A 23235-nucleotide genomic window follows, 5' to 3' on the forward strand; every position below is an offset into this window, starting at 1 on the left:
GTTGAATTTACCTACGGATCAGAATCTGTGGGTAATGCCCGTATGTAATGTTGTTCATAGTTAATATTCGTAGATAATGCTGAATTTACCTACGAACTCAGATCCGTGGCTAAAAATTCGTAGATAATACTAATTCTTTTGTAGTGTAAGTTTTGATTATGGTTGATATTATGTATGATTGTGTATTGTTGAATATGTTTTCAAAATGCTCAAGTTTGAAATAAAATTAGTGTAGCTGAATGAATGAAATTTATTGTGTGATATCACTTTTGTTATAGGTTTCAATATTTGATGATTGTAATTGATGAAACTTAAAAAATGGACTATGTTGTTGTAGATGTTGATTTTTTTATATTTTCGCTCAAGTAAGCCAATTCTCCTTCAAACAAGCCAATTTTTATTTATTTTTTAGAATGTTAATTTCTATTTTTTTATAATTTTTTGTAGTTATTATTAATTTATTATTTTTCATGAGTATTTTAATTGTTAGGTTAGAATAGAATTATTAATTAGTTAGATTGTAATTAGAGTAATATTATTTTATAAATAATTGTAGGATTTATAATTGATATTATTTATTGAAATGCATGTATGATTAGATTAGATTTGTTAATTTTATATTACATGTATATTTATAATTATTTTATACGTGTTGATATTGAGTTCGGAGGTGTTTAACCCTCGACAATTATTTACCGTTTGAGAGACCCTTAATTTCCCGTTTAATACTGAATACATTTTCTAGGTGAACAGTTTAAGAAGAACAATACTTTTTATTAGTTCATTAATACGTAACTTATTATTAGTACGTAACTTATTATTGACCTGTCATATATTTTACGTACTTTTGGTTCATATCATTTCAGAGGTCCACATAGTGCAAATTATCAGAAGTTGACATTGTTGAACCTAAAAGTTTATAATTTTTGTCTTCCTCTCTTCATTGTTTATCAAAATATCAATATTAACTTTTAATTTATATTGAATTTTCGTGTAATAAACCACCAGAAGGCTATGAGTGTGGTTACTACATTATGCAATGAAAGATTTATAAGGGTAGGGATTCAAAAATATTGGGAGAAGGTAATAATATTTAAATTATTTTTTTATAATAAAAATATATATACCTTAACACTAATTTGAACTTATTTTGTAATACAATTTTTTACAGATGATCAACCACTACCTTTGAGAGCACCAGATTATGTGAAAAATGTTTGGGTCACATACTTCGTTAATTACTATTACTCTAGGATAGATAATGAATAATATATAGGAATTAGATAGATAGGAATATATATTAGTGTTTGTAATAGATTTATCAATGTATATAATTTGATTGTTTGAAAGAATGTGTTTGAATATGTATCTAGCTGACTTTTTAAATGAACAGGTTAATTAAGAGGAGGAAACGCATCAAACAAAATTGACTAAAATAAAGTTTCATAATAGACAGTAGTTGTTGTCAAAATCGTTGTTTATAAACAATATAGACGACGATTTTGACCAAAACCGTCGTCTATAATGAGACTATTTGAAAAAAAGGTAACAGGAAGAAGAGTATAGATGACAATTTTTGCCAAAATTGCCGTTTATACCCTTCTACGGGTATACTTTGACTATATTTGATTCTCATATACACTACAATCAAAATAATCGTCGTTTAGATGTGTCTTGTATGCAGATCGTAGTCTATTACTCAATAGTATAAATTACATGGTGATAGTTGCAGTTGCAAAATTGTTGTCTAAGAGTTATAAAAATCGTTGTCTATGAGCTTTTCTGATGGGAAAAACGCACGCGTAAACAACACACACAATCACAAATCAACTGCAGAAAATAAACAACACAAGATTTAACGTGGTTTGGTCGCCAACTGCAACCTACATCCACACGAGCAACTATTAGGTTTTATTCTTTTCCTGTTGCGTACAAAATTACAAGCGCAATGATCTCTTTACATAGAGATAATAAAGGGACACAATGATTAATTATTATTACTCTAGGATAGATAATGAATAATATATAGGAATTAGATAGATAAGAATATATATTAGTGTTTGTAATAGATTTATCAATGTATATAATTTGATTGTTTGAAAGAATGTGTTTGAATATGTATCTAGCTGATTTTTTAAATGAACAGGTTAATTAAGAGGAGGAAACACATACATAATTGACTAAAAAAAAGTTTCATAATAGACAGTAGTTATTGTCAAAATCGTTGTTTATAAATAATATAGACGACAATTTTGACCAAAACCGTCGTCTATAATGAGACTATTTGAAAAAAAAGTAATAGGAAGAAGAGTATAGATGACGATTTTTGTCAAAATTGTCGTTTATATCCTTCTACGGGTATACTTTGACTATATTTGATTTTCATATACACTACAATCAAAATAATCGTCGTTTAGATGTGTCTTGTATGCAGATCGTAGTCTATTACTCAATAGTATAAATTACATGTCAATAGTTGTAGTTGCAAAATTGTTGTGTAAGAGTTCTAAAAATTGTTGTCTATAAGCTTTTCTGATGGGAAAATCGCACGCGGAAACAACACACAATCACAAATCAACTGCAGAAAATAAACAACACAAGATTTAACGTGGTTCAGTCACCAACTGCAACCTACATCCACACGAGCAACTATTAGGTTTTATTTTTTTCCTGTTGCGTACAAAATTATAAGCGCAATGATCTTAAATAGAGATAATAAAGGGACACAATGATTAATTATTATTACTCTAGGATAGATAATGAATAATATATAGAAATTAGATAGATAGGAATATATATTAGTGTTTGTAATAGATTTATCAATGTATATAATTTGATTGTTTGAAAGAATGTGTTTGAATATATATCTAGCTGATTTTTTAAATGAACAGGTTAATTAAGAGGTGGAAACACATACATAATTGACTAAAATAAAGTTTCATAATAGACAGTAGTTGTTGTCAAAATCGTTGTTTATAAACAATATAGACGACGATTTTGACCAAAACCGTCGTCTATAATGAGACTATTTGAAAAAAAGTAACAGGAAGAAGAGTATAGATGACGATTTTTGCCAAAATTGCCGTTTATACCCTTCTATGGGTATACTTTGACTATATTTGATTTTCATATACACTACAATTAAAATAATCGTCGTTTAGATGTGTCTTGTATGCAGATTGTAGTTTATTACTCAATAGTATAAATTACATGCTGATAGTTGCAATTGCAAAATTGTTGTCTAAGAGTTCTAAAAATCGTTGTCTATAAGCTTTTCTGATGTGAAAACACACAATCACAAATCAATTGCAGAAAATAAACAACACAAGATTTAACGTGGTTTGATCACCAACTGCAACCTACATCCACACGAGCAACTATTAGGTTTTATTTCTTTCCTGTTGCGTACAAAATTACAAGCACAATGATCTATTTAAATAGAGATAATAAAGTGACACAATGATTAAGCTCACTCACTAAACATGTGTCTAGTGAGCCCAACCCAATTGGTCCTAGCTTCATACCCAACATTTTCTACACCAATTTTTCTTGTAAATATTTAAAATTAAAACTTACTTATTGAATTAAAAACAAGCTTAGAACTTAATTTATAACTCAACTATTATTTAATAAATAATTATCAAGCAACTATTCAATAAACTTTTGGTCAAGTAATATTTATATGATTTTTTAATGACAATAGGAGAAAATATTGTCTTGGTATGATCACCATATATATATTCAAGCACAAGTCTTATAGTCAAGTCATAGCCTCTAAGAGCATAGAAGAAATAAGAAATGGACATAAAAGAATGAATGAATGGCTGTGTTTTTTTTATAAGGATGATATGATGTGGGAGAAAGGTAAGTTTTGGGGCCATTTATATATATATATATATATATGAATGATAAAATCTAGATTTTAACATGTTTTATTTCTATGTAAATATATTTTTATCTTGTTTGAGAAATTTTTTATATCTTGATTTAAATTTTTACCACTAATTTTAACATTAAATAAAAATAGAAATATTAGCTAAAATATTTAAGATGATAAAAATATTTCAAATTAAAATAGTTATATTATTTTTATGTATACAATTCCATTAAATATTTTTTTTAAAATAATACAAATACATACATTTTTTAATAATTTTTAATTAAAAATATTGTGTGAATACTATTTTGTATATTCCTTTTATTATATAATCATTATTTTTTAACAACTATTATCCAAAGAAGATAATCACATATTATTTTTTTTATTTTATATTGCATAATACATGACACGTGTTTATAACTTTCCACGTAAAAAAACATCAGTAAAAGAATATATCATAAACAAAAATTACTTTTTATATTCTTTTTTTAATTGCATAAAAAATACGAGTTTTAGGTAACATTATTCATAATAACTAAAATCAAACAAAATCAAATTTATAGATTTTTAAAATCTATTTATGCCTGAAATATATTAAACTATATACTCAAATTACGTTAAAAGTTTTTAGTGAAAAAAAATCTGATATTTGATATTTTGAGGTGAAATTTTGTCAGAATAAGAATATTAAAATATACAATCAGACTTCATAAAGAGACAATAAAAACTATTTTTAAAAATAATATAGTTATTAAAATCTTGAAACAATTAATAGCATCACAAGATATTTTTTAATATATTTCCCTGAAATTAACTATAACGTATTAAAAAGGTTATGTGAACATGTTATTGTCCTTGGCTCTCAGTGCTTGCACCGTTCTACTATTATGACTTGTTAGCTCAGTGACAGCGAACGCGCTTTCAAGTCTCTTGGGTCCATTCACTGATACAAAACACACACCAATCTCAACTGAATGTGTCATTACATGTTACCTTAGAACTTAGAACCAGTCCATGGTTTATACCTTAGACATCACCCTTTTGCTTCTTTCTTTCTATATCTTCTCCAACGTAGCTTCCTTTGGATATTAACCTTTAATTCTTGCAAGAAAGACCGTGTACTTGCAGCAAGAATGGAAAAGAAAAGGAAACTCAGTCGGTTGCAGGATCTTTATATAGCTTGGCGGCTTGTGGCGGTTTTTTTCTTGTTTCAGAACTTGGGTTTGTGCTGTTCTTTGAATGAAGAAGGTACTTGACTAGTGCTGGGATTTTGGGTTTGTGGAATCTTGTGGCTACTTGGATCATGCTGAAACGTGGTTTCTGTGTGCAGGTTATGCTCTTTTGAAGTTGAGGCAGAGAATAGTGAGTGACCCTTTTGGTGCTTTGTCAAATTGGGTTGATGATGAGGCGTCTTTTGACCCTTGTAATTGGTTTGGAGTTGAGTGCTCAGATGGAAGAGTTGTGGCCTTGTAAGTGCTGATTTTTAGCCTTTTTCTCAGAAACTGCTTATTTGGAAACAATGCTGTGGTATAATTTATGGTCACATTAGAAAAGAAGAGGAGTGTTTATGTTTTTTCTTTTTAATTTTCTAAGTTCTCTTTGTGTCATCAAATTCATTTGGCTCAATGGATTTTAAAAGTGTTTTAACTCAATTTATGAACTCCACAGACAGTGGTTGTTGTCATATAACAAATTTTCATAATTAGTCTCTCAAGTTAAAATTATTAAATTATTCACCAGTGTTCATATTATTAAACACGAAAGATTGATTTGCTCAGGAGTTTGAAAACTCCACAAACATGCTGTTACGATAACAGTTTTTGAACATTTGTCTCCTGTGTTTTATCTAATCACTAGTGTTTTAAACTAGAGTGATTTTTTGCTCAGGAATTTGAAGGATCTCTGCCTTGGAGGAACTCTGGCACCTGAGCTTGTGAAACTTGTCCACATAAACTCCATGTAATTTTCGTTACCTGGTTGCATTCACTATCTCAGTTCCTTTCCTTCATTAATTCTATTTTGGCCTTTGTTCTAATAATTGGAGGGTGAATATAGTATTTTGCGGAACAACTCTTTCTCTGGGACCATCCCTGAAGGATTTGTGGAGTTAAAAGAATTGGAGGTTTTGGATTTGGGATACAACAACTTCAGTGGACTTCTACCAGCTGATCTTGGGAGTAATATCTCCCTGGCAATCCTGTAGATGACCCTCTTTGAACAGTTCAATTTCACTTTTCTTTTTCAGAAAATTCTGCCACATATACTCACTCAGTTTCTTCTAATTGTAGTTTGCTGGATAACAATGAATTTCTTGTTGGTTTCTCTCCGGAAATCAATGAACTGAGGATGCTTTCTGAGTGCCAAGTAGATGAAAATCAGCTAACTTATGCTGCTAAAATGCCAGCTTGCATAGAAAGAGCCACCACATGGTATGTTACTAATTAATTGAAAGGTGGTCCATCTCTGGAATTATGTACTTGTATTTTGTATTCTAGTCGTGTTCATTATATATATATTCTCTTAGTATGATAGGCTTATCCTATTTCTTTTTTCTAAAAAACAAGTTCACACATTTTTCTTTTTAAAGGCATATTGGTCAAGGTAAAGGTACTACTCGTGGCCTACTTCAACGTCCAAAACTATTCCATCGTGAAAATAATGACTCTCGTAATCGTGCGGTTAATCCACCTCAAGAGAAGCCTTCTCCTCATTTACCAGTGCCAAAGCTAACTCCCCCTGAGAAAAATGCTTCTAGTTCTCCTTCTCCCCATTCTACACCAGGTTCTGGAGCACAATCCAAAACTGAAAAAAGCACTTCACCAAAGTTTCATATGTTGGTTGGAGTTATAGGTGGTGCAGTGTTTCTTCTTTTTTCATCCATTGGCATATATATTTGTAAAACAAAGGTGGCTAATGTCAGACCTTGGACCACGGGACTAAGTGGACAGCTTCAGAAGGCATTTGTAACTGGTAAATCTAAGCAGCACACAATTTTTATCATGATAAAACTTAGATACAGTTGTAAAGTGTTTTAATGTTCTCAAATCAAATTTGAAGTTTTACTTGATATTACATGATCTCGTGTGAATTTTATTACACATATTATCAAAATAAAACTTCAAATCTAAAAAGAGAATATCACAAAATATCCCTAAGGAATTGCCTATCATGCTAGGACCTACATCATTAGGTACAAGGTCTACTACTTATTATTAAAAAACTGTACTTCTGTTTCTAGGAAGGATCATGTCTTTTTAATAAAAAATAGAAGATCTAAATCCCATAATGCATACTGACTCAGGATTCCTGAAACACCACAAACAATAGGAACTTATTTAACTTGTTTTCAGGGTTCTTCGGTCATCTTATTGATCTGGCTTTGAATGACTGCATGCCAATATTATTGAGCAAGATTTGTAATGCTCATATGCAAGTGTTCTGCCTGTGTACATGCATAACAGAGTTCTACATTTTCAGGTGCGCAAAAGCTAAGGAGATTGGATCTTGAAGTAGCATGTGAAGATTTTAGTAATGTAATTGGTACTTCACCTATTGGCACACTGTACAAAGGAACTTTGTCTAGTGGAGTTGAAATAGCTGTAACTTCTGTTCCGGTGACATTATCCAAGAATTGGTCAAAGACTTTAGAAGTTCAATTTAGAAACAAGGTATCAATTATCATAACAGAAAAAGACCAAACAAACTTAACAGTAGAATTGCAATTTAAGCATTGTAATTATAACTAACCGTTGTGGTTTCAGATAGATACGTTATCGAAAGTGAACCACAAGAATTTTGTCAATCTTATTGGATACTGTGAAGAAGAGGAGCCTTTCACCAGAATGTTGGTTTTTGAATATGCCCCAAATGGAACACTATTTGAGCATTTACACAGTGAGTGTTTTATCATTTTAGAGTAATTATAACACCAAGTATAGCAACATGCTTTCTTTAACACGTTCTAAATTATTGTTTAACGTTGTTGAAAGTCATAGAACTAGTTATTGTTGTGTTTGAGTTGGTGAATAGGCTGATGTGTTTGTTCTTGTGAATGGCAGTAAAAGAGGCTGAGCACTTGGATTGGTTAACAAGGCTTAGAGTTGCAACGGGTATGGCTTACTGCTTGCAGCATATGCACCAATTGGATCCTCCTATGGCCCTTATCAAGCTGAATTCTCAAGCTGTTTACTTGACTGATGACTATGCTTCCAAACTCTCAGATTTGAGTTTCTCCTATGACATAACCTCAGCTGAGAGAAAAGCTATTGACGTGCCAAAAGCAACTCTTGAAAGTAATGTTTATAGCTTTGGTGTTTTGTTATTTGAGATGGTTACTGGTCGTCTCCCTTATTCAGTGGAACAAAGGGACTCACTTGAAAACTGGGCATCACACTATTTACAAGGAGACCAACCCCTCAAAGATATGGTGGATCCAATTCTTGTATCTTACCAAGAGGATCAGCTGGAACAAGTTGCTGCATTGATTAGATCTTGTGTGCACCCTGATCCAAAGCAAAGACCAACAATGAAAGATGTCAGTGAGAGACTAAGAGAGATAACAAAGATAACACCCGAATCAGCAGTTCCAAAACTTTCTCCACTTTGGTGGGCAGAGCTTGAGATTGCTTGTACATAAGCGCTTTGAAACCAGTGAAGCAGATTGTAGTTAAGCTCCAGAGGTTTTAGCATTGTGATGTGATCCTTTTTTCCTTAGGTGAAGGCATAAAAAGTTGCTAAGATGTATCTATTTTTGTTATGTTGTAGAACATGGTCGCAAATGACGTGTGGGAGACCAAAAAAGTGGGGTGATGTTCTTTCGGTGCTTCTTTCAATTGTAGTTTATGGAATTGCACAGAGAAGCAGTTTTTTGTATATCAGTTCATTTCAATTCAGTTCATGAGGCGAATCAAGATATTTCAAACTCTTTCATTCTGTTCAAATGGGTCAAACAAACTATAGTTTCTAGGATTAGATTTCGGGGAAAGTAAAATTTCCTTCAACTTAATTTTTACTTCTCTCTTCCATCATTTCGATGGTGGAGATCATGTTTGCTGATGACAATTCAAAAACTTCATCATTCTTTTTGTCTTCTTCTTGCGCATGGTCCCTTAGGTGCTACAAAAACAACTAATTATTAATACGAACAAGCAATTAGTTTAGAGGATCAATTATTAAGTTTATTCTTCTTTCTTAAAAAGATGCACCACTAATTATAAAGTTTCTTATAGACATATGTTTATGAGAGATAATCCTGGTTGAATTGATCTGATTATTGTAAATAACAAAATTCACTTTCCAAGTATTTGACATTATTATGTACCTAACATTCATATTTGAACATTAGTTAAACTAAAATAATTTCACATCGATTGATCCACGTGTTTTTTAGTATGACATTCTTGCTCACAACGGTTACGAAATTAAACATAAAAAGTAACAATACGTACATCCTTTCAGAAACTGGTTTGGAAAACTCCTAAAATTCTCCATTTAGGATTAACACGAAGAGACGAGAGAGAGAAAGAGTTTGGGAAGAAAATAAAAATAAAACTTCTTATTATTGTCCATGAGAGCTAGACAAAGATGGTATATATACAACATAAAAGACTGAAACAGAAAAACCAAAGCCAACAAACTAACTCATGAGACGATCTAGTGGTAGATGATTCACACAAACTGACTAGACAATCTATAGATTTTAGCATCTTTTCAAAGTGGGAATATATATTTATCATTTCAAGCTTGGAAAATAAACTTTTGAACATAGAAGGATGAAGGACTTTAGTAAAAATGTTTGCATCTTGAAGAAAAGAGGCAATGGGAAGAAGCTTTAGTAATCCAGTATTGATTTTTTGTCAGATGATGTGACAATCTATCTCGATATGCTTCATTTTCTCATAAAACACTTGATTTGAAGTAATTTGTATGGCTGATTGGTTGTCACAATAAAGGAGAGTCATTTTTTAAAAAGGAACATGGAGGTCTTTAAGAAGGTAAATGGTCCATTGAATTTCACAATTAGTTGGAGCAAGCACACATATTCTGCTTTAAAGGAACTATTGGATATAGTGACTTGTTTATTTGATTTCCATGATATAATAGAGTTACTCAGATAGACTGAGTAGTCTGTGACAAATTTACGAGTCCGAGGACAAGTTGCCCAGTAAGAATCGTTGAAGGCTTTGAGCTGAAGAATGTTGTTATTGCTTAGAAAAATACCATGACCAAGAACTCCTTTTAGATATCTGAGAATTTGATGATGAGTAGTAGGAGGGGAAACAAATTGACTTAATTGATGAACCACATAAGTGATATATAATCAAGTGTTAGTAAGATATATGAGCTAACCAATGAGTCTTTTATAGAGAGAAGAATCAATATCATTAAGTTTGTTAACAATCTCAGCATCAAAACAAAAAGAGTAAGCCAGTGGTGTATAAGACAGAACACAAGTTATCATGCTAGTTTATTTGAGAAGGTCTAGAGTGTATTTGCACTGAGAAACATGTATGCTTTTACTGTTGTGAGTAATCTTAAGACTGAGGAAATAAGTGATATAGATCCTTGGGATGAAGGTAATCAAAGATTGTTCTAAGAAGTTGATATGACTATCACAAGAGTAGTAAATTGAGAAAGTTCTCAAAAGATTCAACATGGATAAGGCAAGACCCGTTAGTGTTCCACTTGCTGAACATTTCAAGCTAAGCACAATGCAATGTCCAACTAGTGAAGAAGAAAAGAAAAAGATGAGCAAAGTGTCTTATTCTTCTATTGTAGGAAACCTAATGTACACCATGATTTGCACAAGATCAGATGTTGCCCATGTAGTTGGTGTTGTGAGTCAATTCTTGTCCAATCCTAGCAAAGAGCATTGAAATGCAGTGAAGTGGACACTGAGATATTTAAAGGGAACTAATAAAAGATGTTTATGTTTTATGTTTTGGTAATGAAGATCCTATGTTGGTAAGATACATAGATGTAGACATGCTTGGAGATGTAAACTCCATAAAATCTACATCAAGGTATCTAACTACTTTTGCAGGGGAACTGTATCTTGACAATTCAAAAGTTACAAAGATGTGTTGTTTTATCAACAACTGAAATAGAGTACATTGTTGCATCTGAAGTTGGCAAAAAGGTAAACATAATAAAAACCTCTTGCATGAATTGGGTCATGTTCAAGAAAGAAATGTTATCCATTCTGACAATCAAAGTGTAATCCACCTAGCTAAGAATACTACAGTTCATTATCGGGCAAAACACATTGATTATTGTTATCATTGAATACAAAATGCTTTTGAGGATGGTGAGTTGCAACTAGAGAATGTTCATATATATGACAAATAGTAAGACATGTTGACCAAGACAATTTCAGTTAAGAAGCTAACAGACTATTGCAAGGGAGCTGGATTAATAAACCCCTAAATTAAGTCGGGAAGGGGGAGATTTGTTGGGAATCTCTCCTTAATTAATAAGAGACTGATGACTATTCTACGATAAGTGTACCGTGATAGAAGTAATAAATTGTCCTTAAGGACGAATATTAAACTCACAAGAAATAGTTAAATTCTCAAGTATAATATTCATTAAATATAAGACAATATGTAAAAATTTGTTGAAAGGTTGTGTGTATGACGCATTTGTAAGAAATTAAATAAAACAAAGTAAATAATTTGTATGAGTCAATTGGGATTGAGATTCATCCTTCTTGCTCGTTTGTATTTCAGAAACATATAATATTCCATCTTGATTAACATTGATGCATAATATAAAAATCATTCATATTGATTCATCGCATACAAAATTATTAAGAGAGTCTCCTAAATATCGATTTCTCGCATATTTATAAAAACTTCTTATTATTACGAACAAATGTTATAAAACAATCAACATTTCAAGTATATTTCTAATTACGCTTAGGCTAAGTGACATCTTTATTCATAATATATCCATGTGACAAGTATTAGTTATCCATTATCTCTTTATGAAGAAAGTTTCTCTCTTCTTCTCTATATAAAAGGAACTTGTGAGGAAAAGAAAAGACAAGTAAGTGAGAAGAGCAACATAGAGTAAATAAGAGAATTGATATTCACCATAGTTTGAGATTATAAATTTTAGTGAGGTTAGAAAGATATTGTATTCCAACATATTTATGTGAGATTAAGCGTTATCCTTATAGAGTGAGAAAACCAAATATTATAATTATATTTTTATAATAAAGACATTTTATGGACTATGTTACGTGGATTCTTACTTCTCAAGTTAAAGATCTATTTTAAAAAAATCTATAATTTTATTTTATTTTACTATATTTTTTTTTATCTACTTATTCCTTCTACTAAACTTCCATTTTGTACTTACACAAATATGGAAGAATTTAGTTTTGATTTTCTGAAGAGGACAGAACCAAAATTCTTCCACTTTATATCATAATAGCTGCAGAGAAATTTTCTAGCCCACTAATATTCTTTATGACGTTCATCCAGCATATCCATACAAATAATCATCATTTTTAATAAATAATTTAGTTTCTTAAATAATTGAATTAAAAATATGATTATGGCATTATGTAACTGTCCATTTCCTTTACCATTTTATGATAAAATTGGTAAATTATATTTCGTCCTTTTTTCCAAAAGCTTTTTATTAGTTTGAAAATTATATACTTTTTTTTTTGAAAGATTGGTGACAAATTCCTGCGCTTTGCATGGTTTACGCGTTACATTGATGCTGAAAAAATTATTAATTGCAGATTAAATATATGTTATACTTTAATATAATTTAATGTGAATAAATTTCTTCGTAACTGAGAGTAATATTATCTTTGCAATTTTCAATGTACTCGACGCTCATCAATTTTAATTGTTATTATTTATTTAAGAATGTATAAGGAAAAATGAAAAAAAAAAATTTCTCAGCAAAGGAAAAATGAAATTGTAAACATCACTATTTATTATTACATTCATAATGTTATTTTATCTTTCAAAATTTTAATGTTGAAAAATAATTACCCAAAAGTCAAATTGAAATAAAAAATATTCTCAAAAGAATTGTCTATATCAAATGTAAATATATAATAGATATTTATGTCTTCGACAGAGATAATACTATTGCATTAAAAAAAAAATTAATTAGGCACATCTGGCGAAAAGGACAGTATAATTTAGCCTAGCCCAGAAAAAGTGTGGATAATCTTTTTCAAAGATAATTATAAAAAAAAAACTTTAAAAATTAAAGATATTTTTATAGATTTAAAATGTTTTGGAAATGTGTAATTTATAGTTTTTTTTTAATAGCGGAAAGCTTTTTTTAAAAAACGGCTATTGCTTAGTGTGTAACAGACTGAACTGAATCAACTACTTCTACTCGCACTCAGTCTTTGGTGTGTTGTTCCATGCCAATAACAATGACAAGCACTGAAGAACCCTCTCTTCAACACTCAACCAACGGCGATGCGGAACCTAACCACCACCACGATATTGAAGATGATGAAGAAGAAGAAGATGATGACCAATACGACGAGGACGACGACGTCGTTCAGCAACCGAATCGCGGAATTCCCCAATCGGCAGCGACCAAGCTGCGCGAGCAGCGTTTCAAGGTGGAAACCCTATCGCGGCGGTTGTCGTCGGAGCTGGTTCCGATCCGAGTGCACGACGTGGTCATAAACGGCAACACTAAGACCAAGGATTGGGTAATTCAAGCGGAGCTCAGAGGCGTAGAGAACGCCACCAGCATGCAGGAGCTTATGCAAGTTTCGCAAATCGCCATTGCCAGGCTTCAGGAACTCCAAACCTTCGATTCCTGCATGTTTCGCCTCGAGGCTGGGCCGCGAGAACTCCCAAACACTGTCAATGTCATTGTCGACGTTGTTGAAACCGGTAACAAAGTTTCAGCCAAATTCAACGTTTATAACAAACCCTCGGTACACTTTCTTCTCATCATTTTGATATAATGCATTGACTTGAACTGGATACATGTAACTTTGGTTTGAGGCATTGCATTGTACAGAAACGAGTGTGCAAATATACGAGAGCGTATCAAGTGAGAAGTGAGAAAATTAACTGTGATCTTTAGTATTACTTAGCTAGTCGAGCATAGATTTAAGTGAAACTAACCTTGACAGTCTATGGCCTCACGCTTTTTAAGTATATTCTACTGCATCATAGTATTTAGACAAAACTTACTTTAAGTTCCTAAGGTGTTGTCTCTACTATTTTTCATCAGAATTGGATATTCATCTCGGTAATTTATATAATCCTTTAATACAAAGCTTTATTGTTGGATTACTGAGATGATACTCTAATTCTGATGAGAGAACAATACAAACAACACCTATGGGAATGTATCTAAGTTTTGTCCGAACAATTTTTTTCCTGTTTGGTTTGAGGTGTCAACAAGGGCAAGGGAATCTAATTTTTATTTGTGCGAAAATTGTGTTGTTTGTAGACTAGTTCTTGGACTGCTGAAGGTGCTCTTAAGTATAAGAACTTTTTGGGCTATGGTGATCTATGGGATGCTTCTTTGGCCTATGGGGCCAACCAAGGGACTGAGGTGAGTGCCGGGGTGCATGCCCCTCGAGTTAGAGGGTTTTTAACTCCTATTGTGGCACGGCTATCCATGCTTTCCCAAGATTGGCAAGAGGCTTCCTCGTACAAAGATCAGTTACTGGGTGCTTCTCTTGGCTTGATCTCGACGGAGCACCATGACTTAGCATACACTCTTGGATGGCGTACCTTATCAGATCCATCACAGATGTCATCCAGGTCTATAAGAAGGCAGCTTGGTCATGGTTTAGTGTCTTCTTTGAAGTATACATTTAAAATTGATAGGAGAAATTCTCCTATCAGACCAACAAAAGGATATGCTTTTCTTTCCTCCACACATGTTGGTGGCCTTACTCCAGATCCCAGGAGCTTGCGGTTTCTGCGCCAGGTGTGACTAAATCCTTTTATTTTCCTTCAATTAATATTAATCTGATACTCTGCAAATTTAAGGACAATGCTTAATACATATTAACACTCGTGTTAAATGATTTTGGTGTAAGAAGTATTGAAATAATCTCGAGAGTGGCTAGAATTCACAAATTGATGTGATCTGAAATTTTAAAATGATTTGATAGAATGAATAAGTAGAGAAATATATGACCAAAACACTATATTTTTTTATATGGAAGGAGTTCATCTCCTTCATCAAAGATCTCTTCTCTTATAAGTAGTCGTTGCATTTGGAAAAACACTGAAATTGCTTCTTCTTTTTCTGTTTTTAAGTTTTGTTTTTTCAAAATCTATTTATTGTAGAAAAAAATTAAATATTTTTATCTTAAGAAGTGCACTAACAAATGGCCCCCTATACGTCATTTGTTACCATGTTGACCTCATTCAGTTGGATTTTATTGTTTGTGATGATAAAGGGGTACTTGCTACTCTCCCTTGGGACAATGCGTGTGATGAATGATAGATATATTTATTTTTCGTTTTCGTAATTAATTTGTCTCTAGAACTTGATTGGTTGCTTATAGCCTTATTATTCATTTTTGAGTTCAATATCCCTTGGTGGGACTGAAATCTCACCTCAGTGCAAATGTCCAAGGAAGGATTTCACAAGTACGAGGTTCAAGGAACTCTTTGCCATTTGCAGCCTATCCTGCATGAATTAGATGCAAAGTGCTCTTTAATATTTTAACGTATATCAAATCAGTTCTAGATGCTTTGTGTCTTCTAATTTAAAGAGATAATATTTATGTACTTGCTTCATATATGGGCATGTGAGATTAGCCTATAACTAAGAAATTCAGCCAAGATAATTAGATAAACCTTACTGACCAAAATATGTATTTCCTTTTGAACAATAATTTGGAAAAGTCAAACAAATTTTTCATTAGGAGGGCTATTTTGTAGAGGGAAGGGACTTGGGTTCTGATTAAGATACCACTTATATGGGGAAGTATAATAAATGCTATGTCACGGATGCATTTTAGTAAAAATTTCCCTTGTTCCCATTTCCAGTCTTTCTTGGATGATGCTAACAAGTGCAACTTTCATCTGACATAGATTTTTATTTTCTATGAATCTAAATCTTACTGGTTAAATCTTGTTGTTTTTATCATTAATTGAGACCTTGAATAAAATAATATAAAATAAAAACAAGAAATAGAGAAATGAATAATCAAACTACCCCAAAATAGTTTGTTTGTGTTGTTGGACATCATTATGACTAACATTATGGGGCTGTTTCTTCTTTCTTTCCACTTGTTTTTCTATGAGTTAGTTCATGGTAAATTATATTTCTTTTTCTTTATTTTTACCTCTCTTTAATAACTTTAACCAGTGGTAGGAAGATAGTTCCCATAATTTTTGTGCGGTTGCACTGTGTATGGCAAAGGAATCAGTTACTGGATGGTAGATGCATGGCCTGCTCATTCTTTTTCTTGGTGATTTGTGCTGGATGCTTTTGGTTGTAGTAATTGTTGAGGATGAGGCAGCCTTTAAGGCATGGACTATGGTCACAGTAACATAACATTTGTTGTAGAAAACATCGTGTAAACCTCCATTTTCTTCCTGAAATTATAAAGGGATGTCATAATAGTCTGTGGGTTTTAACGCTGGGAAATAAGTCCCTGAACTTGAATTGCGTTTGTCCCTGTTGTTAGTCGTCTACTAATTCCTTTGGCCAATATTTCATGTGGTACTTTATCTGCCATTTTGACACCCTGGTATTTTACAGTAACATATGACAATGTAAGGAAGAAGTGGCCATTACTACAAATAACTGGGCATCCATGTTTCTGCCAAAAGGGCAGATAGCATGGCACATCAAACGTTGGTTAATGAAGTTAGTGAATGACTATTTATAAGGACTAACTTGACTAACAGAATCCAATTTCTGAGACTTATTTGCGAAAAGTTACATGCAGAGACTATTATGATAGTGCCTTACAATTTTGGGGACAAAAATGGTGTTTACTCTTCTACATTGTAATTTTTATTTTCGGTGCTGTTATATTTGAAAACTCTTTATTGAGCAACTCTGTTAACTCTAAAGTTCTAAAGCAGGAGTTTGATGTTCGCTTTGCCGTCCCTTTTGGGTTTTACAATACAGCTCTAAACCTTGGGATATCTGCTGGTGCTGTTTTTCCATGGGGTCATGGATTCAAAACCAAGCCATCTCCCCTTCCAGAAAGGTTTTATTTGGGCGGTGATTTTTCTCCAGTTTGCACCCTAGGAGGGCCAACAACCTTATGGGGATTTAAAACTAGAGGATTAGGTCCTAGTGAACCTCGGAGGGTAAATAGAGATGGATCTGATGATGACAACGTTGATTCCTCTGGATGGGACTTCATTGGCGGAGATCTTGCTGTTACTGCTTTTGCTGATCTCTCTTTTGATCTTCCAATTAGGTGGTTGAGAGAACATGGAATACATGGTCATGTTTTTGCTGGTTCTGGGAATGCTGCGAAATTATCTCAGAATGAATACAGGCACTTCTCTCCTCGGAAGTTCTTGGAATCCTTTCGAATGTCTGTGGGATGTGGATTTGTTATTCCTACTAGACTCTTCCGCCTAGAGGTCTGCATCTATTTTAATTTCTTTATATTTAATTAGAAAGATCAAACTAACTAAAAGTTGAGAGTTTGGGGAGAGTTTGAAGTAAAATGTCAGTTATGAAGACAAAATAGAGGATTTTGGGTAAACATGTTATATTTCGACAATAAAGAGTGTGAAGAAAAGAAAAGAGAATTATAGAATTTTTTTAATCTTGAAGTCTTGTTAGTGGGTTAAATCATTTTACTCTTTTTGGTCTTTTCCCACATTCAGTTTTGAACTGACCACTTATGACATATCTGTATGTATTTATCAGCAATGATATCACTTGGTATTTGAATTTAGCAAGGTAAGTTTAGGTGAACAATCTGTTGAATTGATAGGTTAGGATTGTTACCAGGATTAGTAGATCTCTTTCTTGTGGTACCCATCTCCCGCACTCCACCATACCTTTTTTTTTTTTCTTTCTAATTTGCTATTTATGTGTTTCTTCACGAACGTATATCTTGTTTCAGGGTAACTACTTTTACATACTCAGAAAGGGTGAGCAAGATCGTGGGAAGACTGGATTTAGGTTTAGTTTTTCAGCTCCTTGGTAGCAGCCGTTCTCTACCATTTTTTGTTATATTTTGATGTAGTTCTCCAATCGTTAAATAGTTCTTTGCTATCTCGGCACGGTATTTTCATTTTCTTACCTTAAGTGTAGCAAAATACGAGGGCATTCATTCATAGCATATTTTCTCACCGAAAATAACGCACTCTATACTGCAATTTTAGATGCATTGCCACTGAGAATTCTTAACTTTTTCCAGCTTGCTTGGATTGTAAAGTACAAACCACTCTTTCATTGGTTGAGATTTCATCCGTGTGGAGATTTTTTTAGTCATACTTTGTAATTTCTGCGTATTTTTCTGTAATATTTTGTTTCTTTTGTAAGATGCAGTTAGACCCATCATATGCACGGACTACAAAGCTTATGATTTCTAAATTTAATGGTTAAATAGTTTTTATAAATAAGTTATTTTAGGATAAATAATATACTCTTGGATGTTTCAGAAATATATTATTATTAAGGTATCAATTAATAATTATTTTTTAGATAAAGTTTATATGCTTGATTATTTTTTATTATATTTCTAATATATTATTTAGTTACAATAAGACTTAATATTATAAAAGTATCCAACTAAAAGGTAAGTTATAAAAGATGCGATTAACTTTCATTATTTTCTCATTATTGTTTATATATGTGATTACTCATTTCAAGTGATCGAAATTTCACTCCATTTGACTTAAAGGTGGACTAGTTTCTGGTAAGAACATAGAAATGATCATTTAAATTTATAATAAAATATTTAAATTTTGAAATAAAGTTAGTTTTAAATTGAAATGGATAAATTATTAAGAAGATCAATTATACAAATAAAAATAAAGTAATAATATAATTAAAAATATGCCAAGAAGTTCTAATTAATTAAGAAAAAGAAGATAATAAGTAATATAATAAAAATAGCTGGTGTAGGGAAGCGATTTTATTAATGAACTAGTCCATGATGCGTTGGTATTTGTTTGTATATAAATATCAAAAGTGTACTCAATAAAATTAAATTGAAGCAGAAAAACTATTGGTTAAAAGTTTGGATGTAGCTTGCTATTTTATTTATTTATTTTGTATATAATAAACAACTTCATTTAATTATACTTGATAAATTTAGTCATTAAATTTGAAACAAATGTTAGATGACATACAAAGGGTATGCAGTTTTAATTTATATAAATTATGATTCTATAATAAAATAACTTTTTTGGTAACTACAACTTTATTTTTATTTTTTTGCATATTTTTCAATTCTTGCCAAATTCTTTTGTAAAGAACAAATAGTTTATTAAAATTAAAAATGAATAATATAATATAAACTTAGAAGACCTTAACGACGTTGACATAATTAAAAATTGAAAATTAAAATCAAATAATTATAATATTGGAGGATCAAAATTGCAATTAAATCGTATATTTATCAAAATATTACAATTAAATGAGTTTCATGATCCTCCACGTCCGGTATTCTTCATTTGAATAGCTAGTTTCTTTAGTTATTGGGCTTAGGCCCGTTAACAAAAAGGCAATTGCTATCTGTACCCAACACTTTTGAACCTGCACCCAACACAATTTCAAAATTCCAAAAATATTCTTTATTCCGAAAATGAAAATCTGAAATTGAAAATAATGTACTCCGAAAAAATTGATCCATAAGAGATTATTGTGTTCTGGATATAAAAATCCAAAAAGAAAAATCAAAATCTCATTCCAGATAAAAAAATCTGAAATTGAAAATAATACATTCCAAAAATATTTATTCGGAAGAGATTATTGTGTTCTAAAAAAGAAGGCTAAAATGTAATTTTATATGTACCCATTTTTCTAAAGGTATTTTTGTCTTTTTCCAGTGTAATTGGGTGTAATGATAGGTGCAGGAAGCAATTGCCTAACGAAAATATCTTTCAATTTAAACCATAATAATATTTAGTATATGGTATAATCGTTATTTTCAAAGAAATTTCATTTCCCACCCAAGGAATGAAGTAATAATGTTTTTGAAATTGAAATGGAAATTGAAGCAATATATATTAGTGATTCAAGATTTAATAGTTAAATTGCTAATAATTTAATATAACTTTTATTCTTAATATACCACATCAAACAGTAGTAAGAAAAAACAACACCATATTTGTAACTTCACTTACAAATATTTTCACTTGTATATATAAAATTGAAAATAAAACCAAATCAAACATGTCATACCATTTAAGTTTAATATCACACTATAATATCCAATGGATTTTAATATAATTACATAGTTAAGAGGCTAGCTCAACCACATTAGTTTAAATAGAATAACCTCTACCATCAAAATTCAAATAATGTGTCACATTCTGTAGAATAAAAAATGTATCTAAAATCTTCAACACCTTGTAACATACCTCACCAATCCAATTTTTAGCCTTCCATTTACTACACCAGCTGACATAGTTAATAAACTAAGATTAAATGACTACATAGAATTTCTCTTTGCATTATTGATTTAATTTAATATAAACTTCATATATAATTATTAAAACTAAGTAAAATAAATAAATAATTAGTCTCAGAAACCACTCATCCAGGGATTATTTCCTACTCAGGAGTCATTGAGCAAAGCTCCATAGTTTTGAAACCAAAAATGTAAACAGTAAATGATGAACTATTTTTGAAGTATACCATTGATTCACAAAATATACAACTGTGAAGTGATGTGATTACAGAGCCTACTCTACTAGTGGTCTCATCAAAGAGATTGATGAGGCTGAGAGCAGCACCTATTGAGGAGTCTGAGCAGTGCATCTGCTTTTCTCCTAGCTCTCAAAGATCCATCAGCAGCCAAGCTTTGAAGAGAAGGAATGCTTCTTGGATTTGCCAAGAGCCTCCTTGCCACCACTTCCCCCTCTTGTTTGCACAGTCCTAGCAAAAGGGTTATTGAATTTTCCTTCCCTTTCACTGAACCAAATCTCATAAGATCAATAAGAAGTGGCACCAATGCTCTACTATTTCTTATCTCTTCTAACCCCTCAGAGCAACCAAGGAGCAAAGCAAGCACTGCAAGTGCATCATCTGTTATGCCAGCCTTGTCATCCATCAGCAACTCAACCAGCATAGGAACTGCCCCACCCTTTACAATACTAACCTTGTTAGGATTGTAAACTGCAAGATTGAACAGTGCAGATGCAGCATCTTTTTTCCCTATTGAAGTGCCTTCTTTCAAGAGTCCAACTAAGGCAGGTATTGCCCTTGATCTTCCTCCAATTTGCACTTTGAGCTCATCCACCATAGACAAACTATATATTGATGCTGCTGCATTCTCCCTTGCCTCCATCGTCTTCCCTGATTCAAGTACTTCTACTATGCTATCAACTGCTCCTGCCGCCATGATCAAAATCTTGTTGTTGTCAAATATCGAGAGGTTGAACAACGTTGTCACTGCATGCTCTTGAATTCTTGAATCTTGAGATCCTAGAAGTGTTACAAGAAAGGGAATAGCTCCTACCTCAGCTATGACACTTCGGTTAACCATTCCGGTTTTTGCAAGTAACCGAAGTTCATATGCAGCTTGCCTTTGGATATCAGCAGAACCAGTTGCCAACTTTCCAACAAGAAATTCTGCTGTCATTTTGACAGCATCTGCAGCAGCTTTGTTTGCAGAAATATGGTCGATAGCCTCCTCCTTCGAGTTTTTCTTCTTCTTGTTGTTTCCCTCGGTCGTAGGCTCATTCACAGGGACATTGTTGTCATAGCACCATTGCTGAACAAGGCTCTTCAATGCATAGTTGGGTATTAAAGCAGTGTGAATTAACCTTTGCCCACTTTTGGGGCAAGTATGATGACCAGAGTTTATCCACTGTGCAATTGATGTTCTATCATATGTGTGCCCTGATGACACAATCACGGGGTCCCTCATTAAGTCAAGTGATATTGGACAACGAAATTCATCAGGAACATTCGGTGTCATGGACTGAGAGGATGAAGAACTATCATGTACTTTGCTATACAAAAATGAAGACAGTGGCTTACAATCTTCTTCATTTCTACCACTCTCTCCATCTCTGAATATCATGGATTTGGAATAAGAGACCAACGATACGAGGTTGTTTATATTGGAGACAATGATCAGTCCTCCTGTGCCAGCTTGGTTCTGAGCTTCAGCCTCTAACTTGGATATTTCTCCATCATAATCCGATGGGGTTCTCAGACCAATGCTGCTAAGTATTTCTTCCACTTTTGCAAAGTCAATAAACCCTTTGTTCTTCTTGTTTTGTAAACTATTGTTGGTCATTGCTTGTTTAAGTTGTTCTCTTCGTTGAAGCTCTCTAGGATCAATGAGTAACTCAGCCCTCTTTGCTTGCTTGTGAAGAAGCTCCACTTGTTCCCTAATATCTGATGTTACATTAAGCAAACTCAAAGGAAGGATTTCAAGGGCCCTTCCCATCTCCTTTACTAGCACGTAAAATTGGTTGGAAATGAATTCTAACTGTATGAGACTCCAAAGAGAGCTTCCATCCTTGCAATCTTGGATCAAAACCTTAACTCTTCTTATCACAGAGAAGAGTTCTGTGAGACACAGGATTGAAGAAGGAGGAAGTGGAGTACCCGCTTCTTGCATCTCTTCAAACAAAGAAGAAAGAATCTTGACCCTCCTGATCATGGATGAAACGTTTCTGGTGTGTACGAAGGGAAGCTTCTCCATCGAGTCAACTTCTTTGGATATGTGAATCAAAGAATCTAGCAGAGATCCAGATGGTAACAAGCCTTGGGAAACCATCATAGCAGATAGAACATCATTCATTGTGTCCCTCACCTTAAAGAGGGTGTTTCCTTCATTCTCATGGTTCACAAAATTTGCCTCTTCAAGGAATTGGATTATTCTGAGACCTTTTCTAAGGCATTTTTTTACATCAAAATAATTGTCAAAGAGGTTAGCTGTTTAGTTAAATGCATCGTATTTTTGGCTCTTTCTATTTGTCAAGTTTGTATAAAGACAAGAAGAAAAGTATTAAAGAGAGTTGATGATTACTTGGGGGGCTGCCATTTGGAGGATTCTCCTGGCATGCAAGATTAGTGGTATTCCCCAGCCAGTTTTTAATTCAAACATGAATACTTTGAGCCATTTTTCTATTCAAACGTGAATAGTTTATGATAATGAGCCTTGTTAAACAGCTATCAGTTGCTTGGTTTCTCCACCTTTGAAAATATTTTTCACGATCTCCAAATGAATATTT

The 23235-nt window shown here is 32.5% G+C and overlaps 3 protein-coding genes across 4 annotated transcripts; 2 read left to right on the top strand and 1 right to left on the bottom strand.

The window, feature by feature from the left end:
- Window positions 1–4737: 4737 nt before the first annotated feature.
- Window positions 4738–8809, top strand: LOC137824398 (probable inactive receptor-like protein kinase At3g56050). Of its 2 annotated transcripts, XM_068630032.1 has the most exons (9): window positions 4738–5128; window positions 5211–5349; window positions 5768–5839; window positions 5936–6079; window positions 6169–6309; window positions 6468–6850; window positions 7358–7548; window positions 7642–7774; window positions 7939–8809. In XM_068630032.1, the coding sequence occupies exons 1-9, from the start codon at window positions 5014–5016 to the stop codon at window positions 8514–8516; spliced, it is 1896 nt and encodes a 631-aa protein (XP_068486133.1). In that variant the 5' UTR covers window positions 4738–5013; the 3' UTR covers window positions 8517–8809. The 2 variants fall into 2 exon arrangements, with proteins under 2 accessions (XP_068486133.1, XP_068486134.1); XM_068630033.1 differs by lacking the exons at window positions 4738–5128; window positions 5211–5349 and adding an exon at window positions 5385–5407.
- A 4353-nt stretch (window positions 8810–13162) lies between these two features.
- LOC137826398 (uncharacterized) lies at window positions 13163–18330 on the top strand. The gene is made up of 4 exons (XM_068632357.1): window positions 13163–13805; window positions 14330–14815; window positions 16936–17448; window positions 17940–18330. The coding sequence occupies exons 1-4, from the start codon at window positions 13275–13277 to the stop codon at window positions 18021–18023; spliced, it is 1614 nt and encodes a 537-aa protein (XP_068488458.1). The 5' UTR covers window positions 13163–13274; the 3' UTR covers window positions 18024–18330.
- A 2317-nt stretch (window positions 18331–20647) lies between these two features.
- Window positions 20648–23235, bottom strand: LOC137826964 (U-box domain-containing protein 1-like). The gene has a single exon (XM_068633129.1). The coding sequence runs from the start codon at window positions 22800–22802 to the stop codon at window positions 20751–20753; it is 2052 nt and encodes a 683-aa protein (XP_068489230.1). The 5' UTR covers window positions 22803–23235; the 3' UTR covers window positions 20648–20750.

This window comes from Phaseolus vulgaris, chromosome 8 (assembly GCF_000499845.2).
Source record: "Phaseolus vulgaris cultivar G19833 chromosome 8, P. vulgaris v2.0, whole genome shotgun sequence".
NCBI lineage: Eukaryota > Viridiplantae > Streptophyta > Magnoliopsida > Fabales > Fabaceae > Phaseolus > Phaseolus vulgaris.

Bases quoted from the DNA above. Each gene is read 5' to 3' on its own strand.
- LOC137824398 (XM_068630032.1), top strand. From the start codon at position 5,014: ATGGAAAAGAAAAGGAAACTCAGTCGGTTGCAGGATCTTTATATAGCT. The intron at 6,851-7,357 runs GTAAATCTAAGC...CTACATTTTCAG, and splicing joins TCAGAAGGCATTTGTAACTG to GTGCGCAAAAGCTAAGGAGA. The intron at 7,775-7,938 runs GTGAGTGTTTTA...TGTGAATGGCAG, and splicing joins ACTATTTGAGCATTTACACA to TAAAAGAGGCTGAGCACTTG.
- LOC137826398 (XM_068632357.1), top strand. From the start codon at position 13,275: ATGCCAATAACAATGACAAGCACTGAAGAACCCTCTCTTCAACACTCA. The intron at 13,806-14,329 runs GTACACTTTCTT...TGTTGTTTGTAG, and splicing joins ACGTTTATAACAAACCCTCG to ACTAGTTCTTGGACTGCTGA. The intron at 14,816-16,935 runs GTGTGACTAAAT...GTTCTAAAGCAG, and splicing joins GCTTGCGGTTTCTGCGCCAG to GAGTTTGATGTTCGCTTTGC.
- LOC137826964 (XM_068633129.1), bottom strand. From the start codon at position 22,802: ATGAATGATGTTCTATCTGCTATGATGGTTTCCCAAGGCTTGTTACCA.